A 17,513-nucleotide genomic window follows, 5' to 3' on the forward strand; every position below is an offset into this window, starting at 1 on the left:
CATTCACTCAACAAATATCTACTGAACTTATACTAGGAGCTGGAGGAACAGCTGTTTTCATAGTTTAAAAGAAAATCCCAGGGGGGCGAAATGATTCCCCATCATTAATATAACTCAAACATGAGATGAGCACCGTGTTGTAGTGGACCCAACTGTTTCCCAGCCGATCGCATTGAGAAAAGAACTGCATCCTTGGGAAATTAAAATCCCAAAGCAGGGCGCCTCGGTGGCTCAGTCTGTTGAGCATCTGAGACTCTTAATTTTCGCTCAGGTCACGACCTCGCTGTTCTGGAGTTCGAGCCCGGGGTCCAGCTCCACACCGACAGTGTAGAGTCAGCCTGATATTCTCTCTCTGTCCCTCCCCTGCTCTCATTCACTCTCTCTTAAAATAAATAAATACACTTTAAAAATAAGACTAAAATAAAATCCCAAGGGGTGTCCACGTTTTTATTAATTTGCTAAATTGGCCATCATTGCAGTCAGCTGCTTAGCCTCTTTGGGAGCCCGTGACGCCCCTGCTGGGAAAGAGGCAGGGGGCAGGGGGGCGGCTGGGAGCCTAACGATGTCTCAGGGTCATCAGAGATGCGTTCATTCCAATTCTGCTGCTCTTGTTTTGTTTTTAGTCCATGATTAGATTTGCTGCTCTTTGCTATCAGATTTGCTATTATTTATTATTAGAGATTTTCTGTTTCCAATTTTGGCTGCTTTTATTAAAAGGAGAAGGAAGGAGAGAAAGAAGAAGGAAGAAGGGGGGGAAATAGGAAAAAATAGGAAAATACCAGCTCTCACAAAAGACCAGCTGGTCGGGCCTCGTAGGGTGGTCTCTGGAAATGCCAGGGATTTGTATCTACTTGTCCTCGAGAGAGGCGGCGAGAAGGCCAATCTTGTCGAGCGGTCCAGGCTGGTCACCAGACACCACGGGGAGGCCTTGGCTCAGCCTCCAGGGCCCTCCACTCAGCCCTTTGGTCCTTGGGTTGACTCAGGAGGCTCCTTGTCTCCCCAGAATTCGTTTGTGCGCTGGACGCGTCAGATGAGTTCCTGAAAGAGCGGGTGATGAACCTTCCCGAGAGCATCGTGGCGGGGACCCACTACAGCCAGGACCGCTTCCTCCGGTCTCTGGGCAGCTACCGCAACATCAATACGGAAGACGAGACCGTCTTCAACTACTTTGATGAAATTGAGATCCACCCGATCCACATCGGTATGACGTGGGCTCCAGACGAATGGGAACGCGGAGAACCACCACCAAGGGTCAGGACCCCTGGGCAACCCCGGTGCCTGTCTCTCATGGGGCCGTGGGAGGACAGGGGAGCATCGCTATGTCCCTGGGCCGGGAAGTCACAGGATAAACAGGGCCATCCTCCTGGGGAGTCTTACGCTCGCGGATTTGGTCAGGAGAGGGAGGTGTTATATGAAAACATATGGATGTATTATGAAATCGAATACCGAATCGGCACTTTTTAAAACTAAAAAACATTTTTGTAATGTTTTTATTTATTTATTTACTTTGAGAGAGAGAGAGAGAGAGAGAGAGAGAGCGCGCGAGCGAGCTTGCGCATGTGTGAGCAGGGAAGGAGTAGAGAGGGAGGGAGAGAATCCCAAGCAGGCTCTGTGCTCTCACCGCAGGTGCCTCGGTTAGTTAAGCATCTGACTCTTGGTTTCGGCTCAGGTCATGATCTCACAGTCCAAGAGTTCGAGCCCCGTATTGGGCTCTGTGCTCACAGTGGGGAGACTCCTTGGGATTCTCTCTTTCCCGCTCTCTCTCTCTGCCCACTCCCCTCCTTCACACAGCACACACTCTGTCTCTCTCTCAAAATAAATAAATAAACAAATTTTTGAAGGACACTTCAAAGGTATGTGTATTTGCTGCCGGCTGCTCTGGGCCATCCTCTTCCTTGGGGCAGCGTTTTGTCCCCATAGCACCGCAGGCATGCCGTTAACTAGGGCCTGCCATCCACCTCATCATCATCACCATCATCATCATCGTTTCTGGCTCCAAATCCCTGCTGTCATAGGTGTTTCTACTGCCCTTGGCTTGCTGAACCCCTGACCTTCCTGTCTGGTTGCCTGGATGTTGACATTTCTTCTGCCCCTGGGTTTGGTGAGAAACCCCTAGCCTGGTGGAAGCTTGGTGGCCAGACTGACCGCGTGGGTCAGTCTCCCAGGGCCTCTCTTCACCCCCAGGAGCCCGATGGGACAGCACGTGGACCCTGCTGTACGGGGCGGTATAGAGCTAAGGAACGATGTCAGCCTGAGACAGGAGAGCTGATTATCAGGTCTGGCTCTGCTTCCGTTTACTCACCTGTGAAATAGGAAGCTGATCCGTGGCTCATAGAGTTGTTACACACAGACAGATAAGAGACAGGAAGTGCCCGGTGTGCCCGAAAGTTCACCAAGTGGCCACTAATTTTGTTATTACCACCAGTACGAAGGCAAAAGATAATGTGCTGTGAAGCCATGAAAAGAGAACACAGTTTATAAAGCTGCAAAATCTGTTCTGCACCCGCGGAAGTGATGGGGTTTTGTCCTCACCTGGATGTGTCTGCATATACTGGACACACCTTTTACATGTAAAAGCCCAGGGTTTGAACCTACTGATGTGGAAAAGAGTTTACCCTGTTTGGTTGGAGAACCAGGAAGGAACAGTGGGCACGTTTCAAAAACCTAAACAGTGATTGTCATCTTTTCAGTAAAGCTCGAAAAGTTATTTACAGAAAACTCTGGAGGGGGGTGGATGGGGGGAGAAATGTTGAGAAAGAAACGAGTGGGAGGAATGGACGAGAGGGTCACTGCGTTCCTGTCTCATTCTGTGCCCACACATTTGGCCTGGTCCCCACCCTGACCCGCAGGAGATGACGTCAAAGCAAAGGGAGGAATGGATCTTAGGGATGGGTGTGGGGGAGGGTGTCAAGGTCAGGAATGCAGACCGGCCTCAGAAGGATCCAGAAGGGGGCCGACACCTGCGTCCTCTCTCTGCACCTCTGGACTCCTCTTCTCCCTTGGAGTCTCTTTCTCTCTGGCTCTTTGGACCAGAATGTCTCCTCCCTCGCCACCCCCCCCCCCCCCCCCCCCCCCCCCCCCCCCCCCCCCCCCCCCCCCCCCCCCCCCCCGGGATGAGCTGTGGCTGCCCCACAGCCTGGGAGTTTCCGCATTACACTGGGAGCTAGACTTTCCGGCCTAGCTCCACAGCCCTAGAAGGGCAAATCCAAGGTCCCGGTTTGGGCAGGTGCCCCCCCCCCCCCCAAGTTCCCCTGGTCCAGGGTCAGGGCAGACGTACTGCTTTGGGCAGCACTGGTCTCCAAAAGTCAGCTTCTTCAAAAGTGTTTCAGGGGCGCCTGGGTGGCTCCGTGGGTTAAGCATCCGACTGGATTTGGGCTCAGGTCATGATCTCACAGTTTGTGAGTTCGAGCCCCACATCCGGCTTGTGCTGATAGTGTGGAGCCTGCTTGGGATTTTCTCTCTCTCTCCCTCTCTCTCTGCCCCCCCCACCCCAAAATAAACAAATAAGCATTTTTTTAAAAAAAGTGTTTCAGAGCACTTTCAAGTGCGTCAAGTTGCAATTACTCTGTTCGAGAAATCTGGGAGAAATACTCTTTTTAAAAATGTTTACTTATTTTTGAGGGGGGGAGGGGCAAAGAGAGGGGGCCAAAGGACTGAAGCAGGGCTTCAGGGCCGCAGGGCTCGAACTCACGAACCCTGAGATCAGAACCCGAGCCGTAAGCCTCCCAGGCGCCCCGGGGAGAAACACTTCTAAATGTCAGAGCCCAGGCCACACGTGGAGTATATGAGTTTGGTTTTATTTTGGTTTTGATTTTTTTTGGGGGGGGGCGGGGCTTGCTTCCACCAACTGATACATCGGCCCCGTTCTTCCCCTGCTCCCGGGCCGCACATGGCGGCGCCTCTAGTCTGGGTTAAGGTCATACTGCAGGGACGGAGAGAGGGGGGCGCAGCAGTGGTCGTGCCTGGGGCCAGGGTGAGAGGAAGGTCCTCAACCCTAGGAAGGCCTGCGGGCGCTCAGGCCCAGAATCGTCCGCCGCACACCCCCCTACGCAGGTACCTTCCAGGCAAACCCAAGAGACGGGTATAGAACGGACTATTCGGGGACTTTGTGGAGAAACTCATCTTTTACCAAAAGCCGCTGCGGCTGCTTTTTTTTTTTTTTTTTTTCTTTTTTTTTCTTTCCGGTCTTGAGATTAACAGTAGTCAGACATTCTGGACTTTGGGCTTCTCCCTATTCGGGTGGGCTAACTGAAATGGTTCGTTTTTCTTATGAATTGAAAACTGCATCCCAGAATCCTCGGTTCTCCGAAGCACCACACACACACGGAACGCGGAGAAGCCTGCCCGGCTGCCGGCAAGCGCGCGGCTGCCTTCCGGGGGGACCCCACGGCGTCCCGGTCTCTGCCCGGAGGCTTCCGGGGGACCCTTTCTGGAGAAGCCCGGTCCTCCCCCTCCCACCCCCCCCACCCCCGCCCCAACCTCGGGGCGGTCGGGCCTTCCCCCCCCACCCCCCCTCGGACCCTCCCCCCCACCCCCCCTCGGACCCTCCCCCCCCACCCCCCCTCGGACCCTCCCCCCCCACCCCCCCACCCCCCGTCGGGCCCTCCCCCCCCACCCCCCCCACCCCCCCCACCCCGGCGCGGCTCCCGGACCCCACGCAGACACTTCCCAGTGAGACGGGCCATTCCGGCCGCTGCCGGCCCCGGGGAGGAAAAGCCCGGCGCGGTCCTCCAGGTCGGCCGCCATCGCACGCTCGGGGCAACAAGGAATTTTCCCGAATACCGTCCCGGGAACGTGTTGCGGGCGGGCCCCGGAACGGAAGTGGGCGCCGACCTTCCTCTCTCCCGGTGTCTCCAGATGTCGGAAAACTCGAGGACCCGCAGAACAGACTTGCCATCAAGCAGCTCGTCAAAGAGATCGGGGAGCCTCGAAATTACGGCCTGACGGACGAAGAAAAGGCGGCAGAGGAGCGGCAGGCCGCGGAGGAGCGGCTGGCCCGGGAGGCCCGGGAGGAAGCGGAACGTGAGCGCCGGGAGGCGGCGGAGACGGCAGAGAAGATGGCACGCTGGGAGGAGTGGGTGAGTGTGGCGGAGTGTGGCCGAGTGCGTGAGCGTGCGAGCGGGTGCGCGAGGGAGAGTGAGTGCGTGTGTGCGGATGTGAGGGTGAGTGTGTGTGCGTGAGTGTGAATGTGTGTGAGGGTGAGGGTGTGCCGGAGTGTGTGACGGAGTGTGAGAGTGAGTAGTTGTGTGAGGGTGGGTGTGAGGGTGTGTGAGGGTATGTGAGCGAGTGTGTGTGTGTGACTGTGTGTGAGCGAGTGTGTGTGTGAGTGACTGTGTGAGCAAGTATGTGTGTGTGAGCGTGTGTGAGTGTGGGTGTGTGAGCAAGTATGTGTGAGTGTGTGTACGTGAGTGTGTGAATGTGGGTGAGGGAGTGTGAGTGTGAGTGAGTGGTGGTGTGAGGGTGAGTGTGTGAGTGTGTGAGGGTGTGTGTGTGAGGGTATGTGAGCAAGTGTGTGACTGTTAGCGAGTGTGTGTGTGTATGAGTGTGCGAGCGAGTATGTGTGTGTGAGTGTGTGCGTGTGCGTGCGTGTGTGCGTCTGGGGGTGGAGGCGGCACGCCATTTAGGCCCGCTCCATCTCCAGTCCTGCGCGCGGAGCATTGTCCGGGAAATACACCCTCTGCTGTTGGTTTTTTTTGGTGTTTGTGTGTTTTGTCATATGACCATTTAAACGGTTTTTTCTCTCTAACGTTGATTTATTTTCGAGAGACCGAGAGAGACAGAGGGCGAGTGGGGCGGGGACCGAGACAGAGAGAGAGAGAGAGAGAGAGAGAGAGAGAGAGAGAGAGAGAGAGAGAGAGAGACGGGGGAGGACACAGAATGCGAAACGGCCTGCGGGGTCTAAGCTGCCAGCACAGAGCGCGGCGCGGGGCTCGAACCCCCGACCCGAGAGCTCACGACCTGAGCCGAAGTCGGACGCTAACCCGCCTGAGCCGATTTTTAGAAGGTTCCCCGGGGTCTTTCGCTTGGTGTAAATACTACCGGTAATAAAGACCAGCCGTCGCCAGGAGTAGTGATGAGACGCAGCCCTGCCAACGTGTAACACTGTGCCCCGCGCGCGCCAGCCTGGGGACGACGTTGGACTTGGCGCCGTTTAGCCACGTGACCCGGGCGGTCGGCCTCCTTCCCGCTCCCGACGCCCCAGGTCACCGAGGCCTCCCTGTGCGGCCTCCCGAGACCGCGCTCAGGTCCGTCCACCGCGCCTCACTCGCTCACATACCCTCACACACTCGCCCTCACGCACACCCTCACCCTCACACTCCCTCTCACACGCACGCACACACTCTCCCTCGCGCACACGCTCGCACACTCTGCTCGGACACATCTGCTATTCCCCGATGTGTTTAAACAACGCGTGTCATCAGGCATCTGGGTGGCTCAGTCAGTAGAACGTCCGACTTCAGCTTGAGGTTCGGGAGGTCGAGCCCCGAAACCGGCTTGCTGCCGCCGCCAGCCTGTCCACGCAGAGCCTGCTTCGGATCCTCCGCCCCCCTCTCTGCCCCTCCCCACTTGCGCTCGCCCCCAAATAAATAAATATTAAAACAAGGAACAAGGCATCATCTGAGGAAATAACTTCCTCGCTTGCTTTGAGTCTTTCCTAAAAGGCGTCTTTCCCACGACGCCCACACTTTCCTGGACACCTTAGTTGAAGTGTCAACCCCCTGGGGCGCCTGGGCGGCGCAGGCGTTAAGCGTCCGACTTGGGCTCAGCTCGTGATCTCATGGCTCGTGAGTTTGAGCCCCGCGTGGTCGGGCTCTGTGCCGACGGCTCGGAGCCCGGAACCTGCTTCGGATTCTGTGTCTCCCTCTCCCTCTGCCCCTCCCCCACTGTCACTCTCTCTCGCTCGCTCTCTCTCTTTCAAAAATAAATACACATTAAAAAAAACAAAATAAAATAAAATTTCAACCCTGCCGCTCCCCACAACATGTCATCTCCCCTCTTACACTTTTGTTTTTAAAGACTATTTTTCAGTAACCTCTACCCCAATGTGGGGCTCGAACTCACAACCCCGAGATCAAGAGTCTCACGCTCCACTGACTGCCTTCCCTGTTATACTTTTTAATTTCCTTCTTTGCACGCATTCTAATGGACTATATATTTTACACGTTTATCTTGTTTATTGTCTTCTCCCTGCGTCGAATTTAAATTACGTGAGGACGAGGATTTTGGTCTATGTTGCTCGCTACTCTATTTCCATAGCAGACGCTCAACAAATATTTGTGGAAGGAAGGGGCAGTGGGAGGAAGGCTGTCCTTATGGACACGTGTTTGGATGCCTGGTTACCTCCTTGGCTTGAATGCCTGAATTTTGGTAGGTGAGACTATACCTGGTCCAATTGTTGACACTTACTTCTAAACTACCTTCCAGCAAGGGTAAAGCAGGGCACACGTTGTCTACCAGCTCTGCTTTCTCAATTTTGCTCACAAAGTCTCCACCTGATAAACAAAACCCCCCGTCTCCCGGCTCTCACGTCCATTTCTGTGATCAGAGCTTTACCAGCTTTTCCCAGGCAGCTGGCATCGGTCTCTCGTACGTTGCGTGTCTTCTCTGCCCACGTTGGGGCTGTGTGTCCCCTTCTGAGTGTTTTGCAACCACAGCTGGCGAGAAGGCAGTGTGATGGAAGCAGGAACGGCCTCGGGAGACAACGGCGTGTGTCCCCAGCTGTGTGCTGCGAGAGCCAGATTCCGCTCCTTCTCCCGGTACGTGTGTGACTCTGCACAAGCCACTCTGTGCCTCAGTGGCTCCATCTGTAAGACGGGGGTGATGACAGTGCCGGCTGCATACAGCCACGGGGGTGACGAAAGAGTCCGTTTATGTAGAAGAACACGGCCAATGCCTGGCGAATTCCATGCATCTCACGATAGCCTACCTTTTTGGGTTTTTTTTGTTTTTTTAGGTTTATTTGTTTTGAGAGAGATGCGTGTGTATGTGTGAGTGTGCATGCGTGCGCCAGGGAAGGGCAGAGAGGAGGAGACAAGAGACGCCCAAGCAGGCTCCACACAGAGCCTGACTCGGGGCTCGATCCCACGGACTGTGAGATCGTGACCTGAGCCGAAATCAGGAGTTGGACGCTTCACTGACTGAGCCCCCCCAGGCTCCCCCCATGATAGCCTAGCTTTTTATGCTACGTTGCAAATAGTTTGTCTCATCATTTATCTTTTGACAGCATGTATGGTGTTTCTTCTGGACATAAGGAAGTTTTATGTTTGCATGTAGTCAAATCCATCAATCTTTTTCCCGTGTTGGTTTCTGGATTTGCTGTCTTGCTGGGAAAGACTCTTTTTGAACAAGTAATATCAGTTACGACTCTTTATCTTGCAAGTGACAGAAAAGCAAACTGAAAATGGCTTAGAAACTAAAAAAAACGAATCAAAACAAAAAACTTATGGAAAAAAAAGAAATAAAAAAACTTACGAGTTTACCTAACAGAAAAGTCCAGGGGTAGGGCTGGCTTCAGGCAAGGCTTGATAGAGCTGCTCAGATGATGTCACCAGGGACCTGGGGTCCTTGTCTCTGCTCTTGCCTTCCACATTGCTGATGTGTTTATCCTTAATTAAGGTTCATAACCAGCAGGCGGGCTGGACTGATGGGCTTAAGTCCCACTGAAACCACCAGGCTAAGATGGGACATTTCTCAAAGGAAACCTGGAATTTCTATTCCCAAGAGAGGGGGGAACTGTATGGTGAGCGAGGAATAACGGGTGTCCACCAGACGAGTACCTTCTAGACTTTCTATTAGCACTCCTGTGATTCTTTCCTTCGTTCCTTCCTTCCTACCCTCCCACGCTTATCTAGGCATCTAGGAATTACCTTGACTTAAGGATCCAGTTTATTATTTTCTAGATTACTAAGCAGTTGTTGTAACACCATTTACATCTTTTCTCTGCTGTTTGAAATGGCATCTTTATCATAACGTGGTGAACACTTACAGCAATATCTATCTTGTTCTAAAGTACTCCAGGACGAGTTGGGTGGAAATGCTCCCCCCGTTCTGTTTACCCCAACCCCCCAATGTTCTGTTTGTAGAATAAACGACTAGAGGAAGTGAAAAGAGAAGAAAGAGAATTATTAGAGGCCCAGTCGATTCCCCTGAGAAACTATTTAATGACCCACGTGATGCCAACACTTATGCAGGGTCTGAATGAATGTTGTAAGGTCCGACCGGACGATCCCGTTGATTTTCTGGTAAGAGATTTTTTTTATAAGCTTTTTAAAAATGTTTATTATTTTTTTAAATGTCAGCACGGAGCCCGGTTTGGGGCTCGAACCCACAAACTGTGAGATCGTGACCTGAGCCAAAGTCGGACACTTAACTGACTAAACCACCCAGGCGCCCTTTTCTTTATTTATTTTTGAGAGAGCAAGAGAGAGCAAGGGAGGGACAGAGAGGGGATGGGGAGAGAATCCCAAGCAGACCCCTCCCTGTCAGCACAGAGCCCGACATGGAGCTCGATCTCACAAACTGTGAGATCATGATCTGAGCTAAAACCAAGAGTCAGACACTTAACTGACTGAGCCACCCAGGAGCCCCTACAGTAAGATTTTATTACTCATTTGAGAGTAAAGATTTAGGTACTTTTATTTTTATTTATTTTATTTTTATTATTATTATTTTTATGTTTTATTTATTTTTAAGAGAGAGAGAGAGAGAGACGGAGTGCAAGCGGGGGAAGGGCAGAGAGAGAGGGAGACACAGAATCCGAAGCAGGCTCTGGGCTCTGAGCTGTCGGTACAGAGCCCGATGCGGGGCTTGAACTCACGAACCATGAATCATGACCTGAGCCGAAGTCGATGCTTAACCGACTGAGCCACCCAGGCGCCCCTTTGTACTTTTATTTTTAAATTGTAATCATTAGTAGCAATGTCTTCTAAATTGTTGACTTGTCTTTTTTTTTTTTTTTTCAATTATAGGCAGAGTATCTCTTCAAGAACAATCCTGAAATACAGTGAAACTTTACAGATCGCATATGATATACCTTTATGGAGTTAGAGTTTAACACTGTAATTTGAAAAATTTGCTTTAAAAAAAATGCGTTTCCAGTTTTTGGAAAGTTCCTTGTCTTCCCCACAAGCAAATACTTTATTATGTAGAAGCATTATAAAAAGCTGTATGGTGGGGCGCCTGGGTGGCACAGTCGGTTGAGTGTCCGACTTCAGCCAGGTCACGATCTCGCGGTCCGTGAGTTCGAGCCCCGCGTCGGGCTCTGGGCTGATGGCTCGGAGCCTGGAGCCTGTTTCCGATTCTGTGTCTCCCTCTCTCTCTGCCCCTCCCCCGTTCATGCTCTGTCTCTCTCTGTCCCAAAAATAAATAAACGTTGAAAAAAAAATTAAAAAAAAAAAAAAGAAAGGTAAATGATAAAGTACGCATAGCTCATGGGACAAATACTGATTTTATATTGTATTCATAGTCAAGGTATTCTGCACACTTGGATATACGGTAATTTTTAGCATGAAGAAAATCAGACTGTCTATTATTTTGAACACATAGGCTAATGACTTTACACAATTTGCTATGGTCCGGATGCCAATGGTGTCAGAAAGAAATGAAAATGGTTTATGCTTTGTTGACTCACACTTTGTCCGATGTGATTGGTTTCCACTGGGTTAATGTTTGAGTTCGGGGTCAGTTTCCTAGGCAATGAGTCAGAGAGAGAATGATAAACCTCTTGGTAGAAAAATTCCCGTAACGGAATGAATAATCCTAATATTTGTGGTAATTAAAAGCTGCCGAATATTTTCAACAGACTTTACAATGCAGGCATAGGCAATCGAGCCCTATGGTCTTTTCCAGCTTGAAAAGCCCTGTAATTTCCAGAATGACACGGAATGAGAAAATTAAACTAATCAACTAGGTTTATTTTAAGGGAGTATATTTCATCTCTTTAAATAACATAATCTGGGGGCGCCTGGGTGGCTCAGTCGGTTGAGCATCTGACTTCAGCTCAGGTCATGATCTCACGGTTCGTGGTTTGAGTCCTTCCTGCATTTGGTTCCATGCTGTCAACACAGAGCCCTCTTCAGATCTTCTGTCCCCTCTTCTCTCTCTGCTCCTCCCCCGTTCATTCTCTTCCTCTCTCCCTCTCTCCCTGTCTCTCTCTCTCTCTCTCTCTCTCTCTCGCTCTCTCTGAGAAGAAATAAACTGAAATAGATCTACATATATAATGTAGTCTGAATATAACTGCACTTTTTTTTTATTGAGGTAAAATACACACTACATAAAATATACCATCGTGACCACTTGAAAGTGTACAATTCGGGGGCGTCTGAGCGGCTCAGTTGGTTAAGTGTCCCGACTCTTGATTTCCGCTCGGGTCGGGATCTCGCGGTCGTGAGATCAAGCCCCGCCTCAGGCTTTGCGCTGAGAGCGTAGCGCCTGCTTGGGATTCTCTCCCTCTGCCTCTTCACACCCCTCTCAAAGATAAATAAATAAACTTTAAAGCATACAGTTCAGTGCACTAAGCACATTCACTATGTTTGTTCCATGAAAGGGAGGTGTGTGCAAAACGACCTCCAAAGCCCAAAGGGCCAGTAAGACGGAAGAAAAAGGCGACAAATCGAGCTTGATAAGAAATGGCTTATTAAGGGGACTTGCCAGACTCCAGCTCCAGCAGGCCCAGGGGTTCCCCAAGGATGAACGGGCATCGGCAAAAAAGTGAAAAAAACCAAAATAAAACAAAAATAAAAACGGACACAGACCACAGCAGTGCGTGGAACCGGCCGCCTTATTGTGGCAAACGTGGCATTGTGTTTGTTCGCGATTTCCTTGTAGCGTGCGTCATCTGTTTTCTGGCATTACCTGATTCTAAAAATGTTCCTACGTGTAATCACCCTTTAAGGAATAACATGGTTATTCTTTCACAATGTTCCCTCCTGCCCGTTGCGGATTGATTAATTTCTTACATTATTTTCATGATGTATCTACGTTTATCTATCATCTATGAAGCATTTGCTCTGCTGCTTTCATGAAAGGTCATCTATCTCTCAACCCCTCAGGCGGAACAGTTACAGGGACATGACCTCTTCGTTGTTTCCCCGAACCATTTGTGGTTTGAGGAACAAGTGTTTGCCTCGGTCCGAGGTGCCAGGAGGGGGCCAAGAGGGCCTTAGGAACCCATGCCTTATACAGTCTCAGAGAGACAATGCACCTAGGAACTAATGAACCATCCTGTACTTCAGCCGACTAGGTTCAGTCGTCATCTGGAATGCCTCGGGGGGGCCAGGTGGGCCTAGGCGTTGGGGTAACTTGTGCCCATAGATACGCTCCTTAGTTACCGGAGTGGGGCTTTCAAATCCATTTGTTCCTTCCTTGGCTGGGAAATGTATGAGGCTATCCTTCCTCTGGGTAGAGGAGTCTTTATAGGGGGTGGCAAGGGCTAAATGTAGGGCCGCACGATCTCCTTGCGGAAACTTCTTTCTCTCCCCAGTGGTTCTTTTCCCGGTGGGCCTGTCGAGGGCCATCTCCCAACAGACGATTCCCCAGGTACTTTTGTTAAGGCCAAATTACATAAAAGCGGGAGTACCAGAAGCTTCGCTGTCGCTGGGCCGCCCCGCCTGTATAGCCCTAGGGGCTGGGAGTCCACCCAGTGGGAGAATGGTTAAAAATAAGTGTGTGTAATAGTCCGATTTTGGGGACAGATCAAGAACGGTTACGCCCCGAGGGTGCATTTAAGGGTGTGGTTGAACAAAAGAAGAGAACGTGAGGGGAGGGCTGTGCTCCCCAGCTTCGGGTCACCGAGCTGTCATCAGGGCACATTTGCCCCAGATGGGGTTAGTCTGTTCCAGCCGATGTTGGGTACTCGTCACCACTACCTGGCCTCAGAACCTTTCCATCGCCCCAAATGGAACTCCTGTACCCTGTACTAGCCCTTCAACCCAGCTCCTGGCGGCCACCAATCTGCTTTCTGTCTCTCTGGATTGGTTTCTTCTGGATATTGTATGTAAACGGAATCATACAGCGTGTGGCCTTTTGTGTCTTCTCTCACTGGCATGTGTTCAAAGCTCACGTTGTGGCACGGGTTCCTTTTTGTGGCTGAATACTATTCCTGCGTAGGGACACGCCACCGGTCTAATCATTCATTCGCTGATGGACAATTTGGGTTGTCTCCACCTTTCGGGTAATTGTGAATCGTGCTGCTGTGAACATTTGTGTACAAGATCTTGCCTGAACAACCGTTGTCAGTTTTGGTGGGGGGCTTGCTCCCTTCGTACTTGGGTTGACTGTCTTTTTGCCATCGAATTGTAAGAGTCCCCTCTATATTCTGGATGTAAGACCCTTATCAGATAGAGGATTTGCAAATATTTCCCCTATTCTGTGGCTGGTGTTTTCTTTCTTTTTTTTAAAAATTTTTTTTAATGTTTTTATTTATTTTTGAGACAGAGAGAGACAGAGCATGAGCAGGGGAGGGGCAGAGCAAGAGGGAGACACAGAATCTCAAGCAGGCTCCAGGCTCTGAGCTGTCAGCACAGAGCCCGACGCGGGGCTCGAACTCACGGACTGCGAGATCGTGACCTGAGCTGAAGTCAGATGCTCAACCCACTGAGCCACCAAAGTGCCCCGGTGGCTGGTGTTTTCACTCTCTTGATGGTGCCCTTTCGTGCCAAAAAAGCTCGCCATTTTGAGGACATCCAATTTACCTATATTTTTCTTTTGCTTCACTGCACTATTTTTGACCCTTATACTTCAAGTTGCAAGTCATGAGCCCTCGTGACAGTTACCTTAATCCTAGAGCCTTAATCATAGTCACCTTTTCGTGCCTTCCCACGATGGTTACATTTCGGCACCTTGCTTCTTAGTTCGCTGAGAAAACCCAAGCAATCAAAAGGGCTGTTCTCTTCTCCCTACTGCAAACTGGCTGTTTCGCTTCTGTGCTCCCATCCGAGACCAACTCCTGACTCCCTGGGTGCATCCCTGCTCACGTCATCAGATTCTGTTCCTAGGGTGGTCTCTTCTCTCCCACAGCCTGACTTTCCCCTCCTTTCTGGATCATCACTCTTAGCTTTGAACTTAATGTACTAGCTCCCACGCTTCCAAACAAAACAGGACAGGGGTACTGTTTGTGGGTTCGAACCCCACGTTGGGCTCTGCGCCGACAGCGTGGAGCCTGCTTGGGATTCTCCCTCTCCCTCGCTCTCTCTGCCCCTCCCCCACTCATGTGCATACACGTGCTCTCTCTCTCTAATAAATAAATAAGCATTAAAAAACCCCACACAGGACAGAAGCTGATTAAAATACAAAAGCCTTCCTAGACTTTGGTGTCCCCCTCCAGCCTGGGTCCCAAGATCCTGCTCCTCTTTAGGTCAAGGTTACAGTGACCTCCACATTTCTAAATCCCTTGGCCAAATCTGGGTCCTCGTCTTACTTGACCTCTGCGAGCATCTTATCATTTCCTCCCTGAAACCCCCTCTTCCTTCCACCCGAGTGTCTAAAACGGGGCCAGTCCAATTCCTATCACTCTCCCCCCTCCGCCCCACCACTGCTCCCCGCCCCCTGCCCACCATCTCAGGGACCCTCAATTCCATCCTTCCAAAGCTTGGTGTCACCTGCAACTCTTATCTACAGTCAGTTCACCAGCGCATCCTATGGGCCCGGCTTCTGCCACATGTTCCAAGTCTCCTGCTCCTCACCCCTCCGACGCGACTGTCCTGCCCCAGACACCTCTATCTCCCACCTGGTGGGCTGCTGTCACCCATGACCGGGCTGCTACTTCCTGTGACTGCTCTCCACATACCGGCAGGGGGATCCTGTTCAAACAGAAGTCCGATCCGCTCCGAGCCCTCCGGGGCCTTGCAATCCCACATTGGGTGGGGGGAGGCCAAGTCCTGACCTTGCCTAGGAGGCCCGACACAGCCTGACCCCTCGTGCCCTCACTGCCCCCTCACTTCACTCTTCACTGCCAAGTACGGTCTGCTGTGGGGCCGTCGCCTGGAATCCTCGGCCCACACATCTCCCTGTGGCTGTCACTTTGTCCTTGGCTTGGATCCAATATGTCCCCGGAGGGGCCGCCTCGGCCCGTCCTGTCCACGGCGCCCCACTCCGTTCTTGTTCTCTGCTTATGTTGACGTTCTGTGTGTTTCTTGTCTCTCTCCCCCACTAAAATGCAAGCTCCACAGAGGTGGGGGTTTCAGTTTTTTCCAGGGTCTTCAGAGATGAAGAAAGTACATAGCTTCATGGTAGACGTGTAATAAATATGAGTGAATGAAAGCTATGCAGCTGAAATTTTGTTACACCTATTGTGATTTTTTTATATATGACCGATTCCAGTCTCCAGTCCTTTGCGGAAGTCCATAATATACATTTCCATACGGCTGTGATGGGTTACTCAAGTAACTCTGGGGGTCACTACGAGACTTCACTAATGGCACTGATTTTGGTGAATTCACCATGGAGTCCAGCCCTCAGCCATGCCCTCAGGATAGGTAGGACCCTGAGACGCTGACTTACCTTAAGTCTCCTAGGAGACAAGAGAGGTCAGGGTACCGACTTACTTACAACGGGACGCCATAGTTGTTGTTTTCTTTTTTTAAAAAAATTTTTTTAACGTTTTTTTATTATTGAGAGACAGAGCATGAGCAGGGGGAGGGCAGAGAGAGGAGGAGACACAGAATCCGAAGCAGGCTCCGGGCTCTGAGCTGTCAGCACAGAGCCCGGCACGGGGCTCGAACTCATGAACTGGGAGATCACGACCTGAGCCAAAGTCGGACGCTTAACTGACTGAGCCACCCAGGCGCCCCACGGCAGGACACCATAGTTGTTGGGTGGGAAGGTGCTCACACCCATTTCGCCAAGGCATTCTCTTCCTGGAAGCAGATTTTCTGAGTAGCCAGACGGTCACAACTGCTTGGTGAACGCAAAACCAGGACGAGGCATTGGCCTCAGCTAGTGTGGTCTGTCCACCCCGCCAGACCTGTCACGTGTTCTGGTTCTTCCTGACAAGGTGCACTTGCCTAGACTTTTGGATGGGCAGTGAATTTTTACCTCTGTGATTCTCCTTGACACATTCGTACTTCAGAGATATTAACATATTCATCCTTTCAGGTCTAAGGTTGGGAGGCGCTCTAAGGTGACTTTTCATTTTTCTGTCACTTTATAATTAAAGTCTCTGAAGGCGATTTTCCCTAAAATCTGAGCAGGCCAGCTCGTCACTGCTAAGCATCCTCTCTCTATAACTGTAATTTGGATAGACATATACACCTATAGTTTGGATAGACATTTCCATATTACTTAAAAGAGCTGGTGCCATTTACAATAAAATGCCCAGGTACAATCTAAAAAAGATGTGTAAAACCTCTACACTGAAAATTATAAAACACTGCTGATAGTATTTAAAAGTGAAATAAATGGAGGGATAAACTATGTCAATGGCTTGTAAAGCTCAATATTGTTAATATTTCAATTCTTCCCCCAGTAATGATCTAGAGAGTCAATGCAATCCTAATCAAATTCCCAGTGTTTTTTTTGTTTGTTTGTTTGTTTGTTTGTTTCATGGGAATTGATCATCTGATTCTGAAAAGTATTTGGTAATGCAGGGGACCTAGAATCATCAGAGCAGTCTTTTTTTTTTTTAATTTTTTAATGTTTATTTATTTCTGAGACAGAGAGAGACTGAGCATGAGTGGGGGAGGGGCAGAGAGAGAGGGAGAGGGAGAGAGAATCCCAAGCAGGCTCCATACTGTCAGCACGGACCCCAACATGACAGGGGCCAAAATCAAGAGTCAGGTGCTTACGTGCTTAACCCGCTGAGCCACCCAGGTGCCCCCAGAGCAGGCTTAAAGAATGACAAGGAACCTGAAGGACTTCACTCTCCAGATATCAAGGCTTATTATAAAACTACAGTAATTAAGATCAATGGAACAGAAAATATGGTCTTTCCTATAAATGGGGCAGGTCATTTTAGAGGGTCATACATTTAAAAAAATCAACCAAAAAACCAAAAACTCCCCCCAAACCCAAAAAAACCCAAACCCTTGACCTCTAACTCACACTATATGCAATATTATTTTAGGATGCCTTGTGGACCTAAACAGGAAAGTCAAAGCAATAAAGCTTCTACAATAGAATAAAACATAGGAGGAGTTCTTCATAACCCAGGGGTGGGTGAAGATTTCTCAAGGTAATATTAAAAGAGTAAAAAGGGGGTGCCTGGGTGGCTCAGTTGGTTAAACATCTGACTTCGGCTCAGGTCAGGATCTCACAGTTTGTGAGTTTGAGCCCCGCGTCGGGCTCTGTGCTGACAGCTCAGAGCCTGGAGCCTGTTTCGGATTCTGTCTCATTCTCTTTCTGCCCCTCCCCCACTTGTGCTGTCTCTCTCTGTCTCTCAAAAATAAATAAAAATGTAAAAAAATAAAAATAAAAAAAAGAGTAAAAAGTCATGCTTCAGAATTAGGAAGATACTTGCAATGGATATACATTGATACACACTGAAGATATAGGACAGAGGACTTGTACTCAGAATATAT

The 17,513-nt window shown here is 50.3% G+C and overlaps 1 protein-coding gene across 1 annotated transcript in view; it reads left to right on the forward strand.

Annotated features, from left to right (window-relative positions):
* The window catches only part of AK7 (adenylate kinase 7), a 69,538-nt gene extending 59,441 nt beyond the window's left edge, over positions 1–10,097 (forward strand). Inside the window, exons 16-19 of the mRNA XM_043554558.1 lie at positions 1,004–1,201; positions 4,858–5,078; positions 9,084–9,242; positions 9,969–10,097. Of these exons, the coding sequence (XP_043410493.1) occupies positions 1,004–1,201; positions 4,858–5,078; positions 9,084–9,242; positions 9,969–10,007 (617 nt within the window). The 3' untranslated portion in view covers positions 10,008–10,097. The remainder of the gene's footprint in view (positions 1–1,003; positions 1,202–4,857; positions 5,079–9,083; positions 9,243–9,968) is intronic.
* Positions 10,098–17,513: the final 7,416 nt, after the last annotated feature.

Source organism: Prionailurus bengalensis, chromosome B3 (assembly GCF_016509475.1).
Source record: "Prionailurus bengalensis isolate Pbe53 chromosome B3, Fcat_Pben_1.1_paternal_pri, whole genome shotgun sequence".
In the NCBI taxonomy this organism is placed as follows: Eukaryota; Metazoa; Chordata; class Mammalia; order Carnivora; family Felidae; genus Prionailurus; species Prionailurus bengalensis.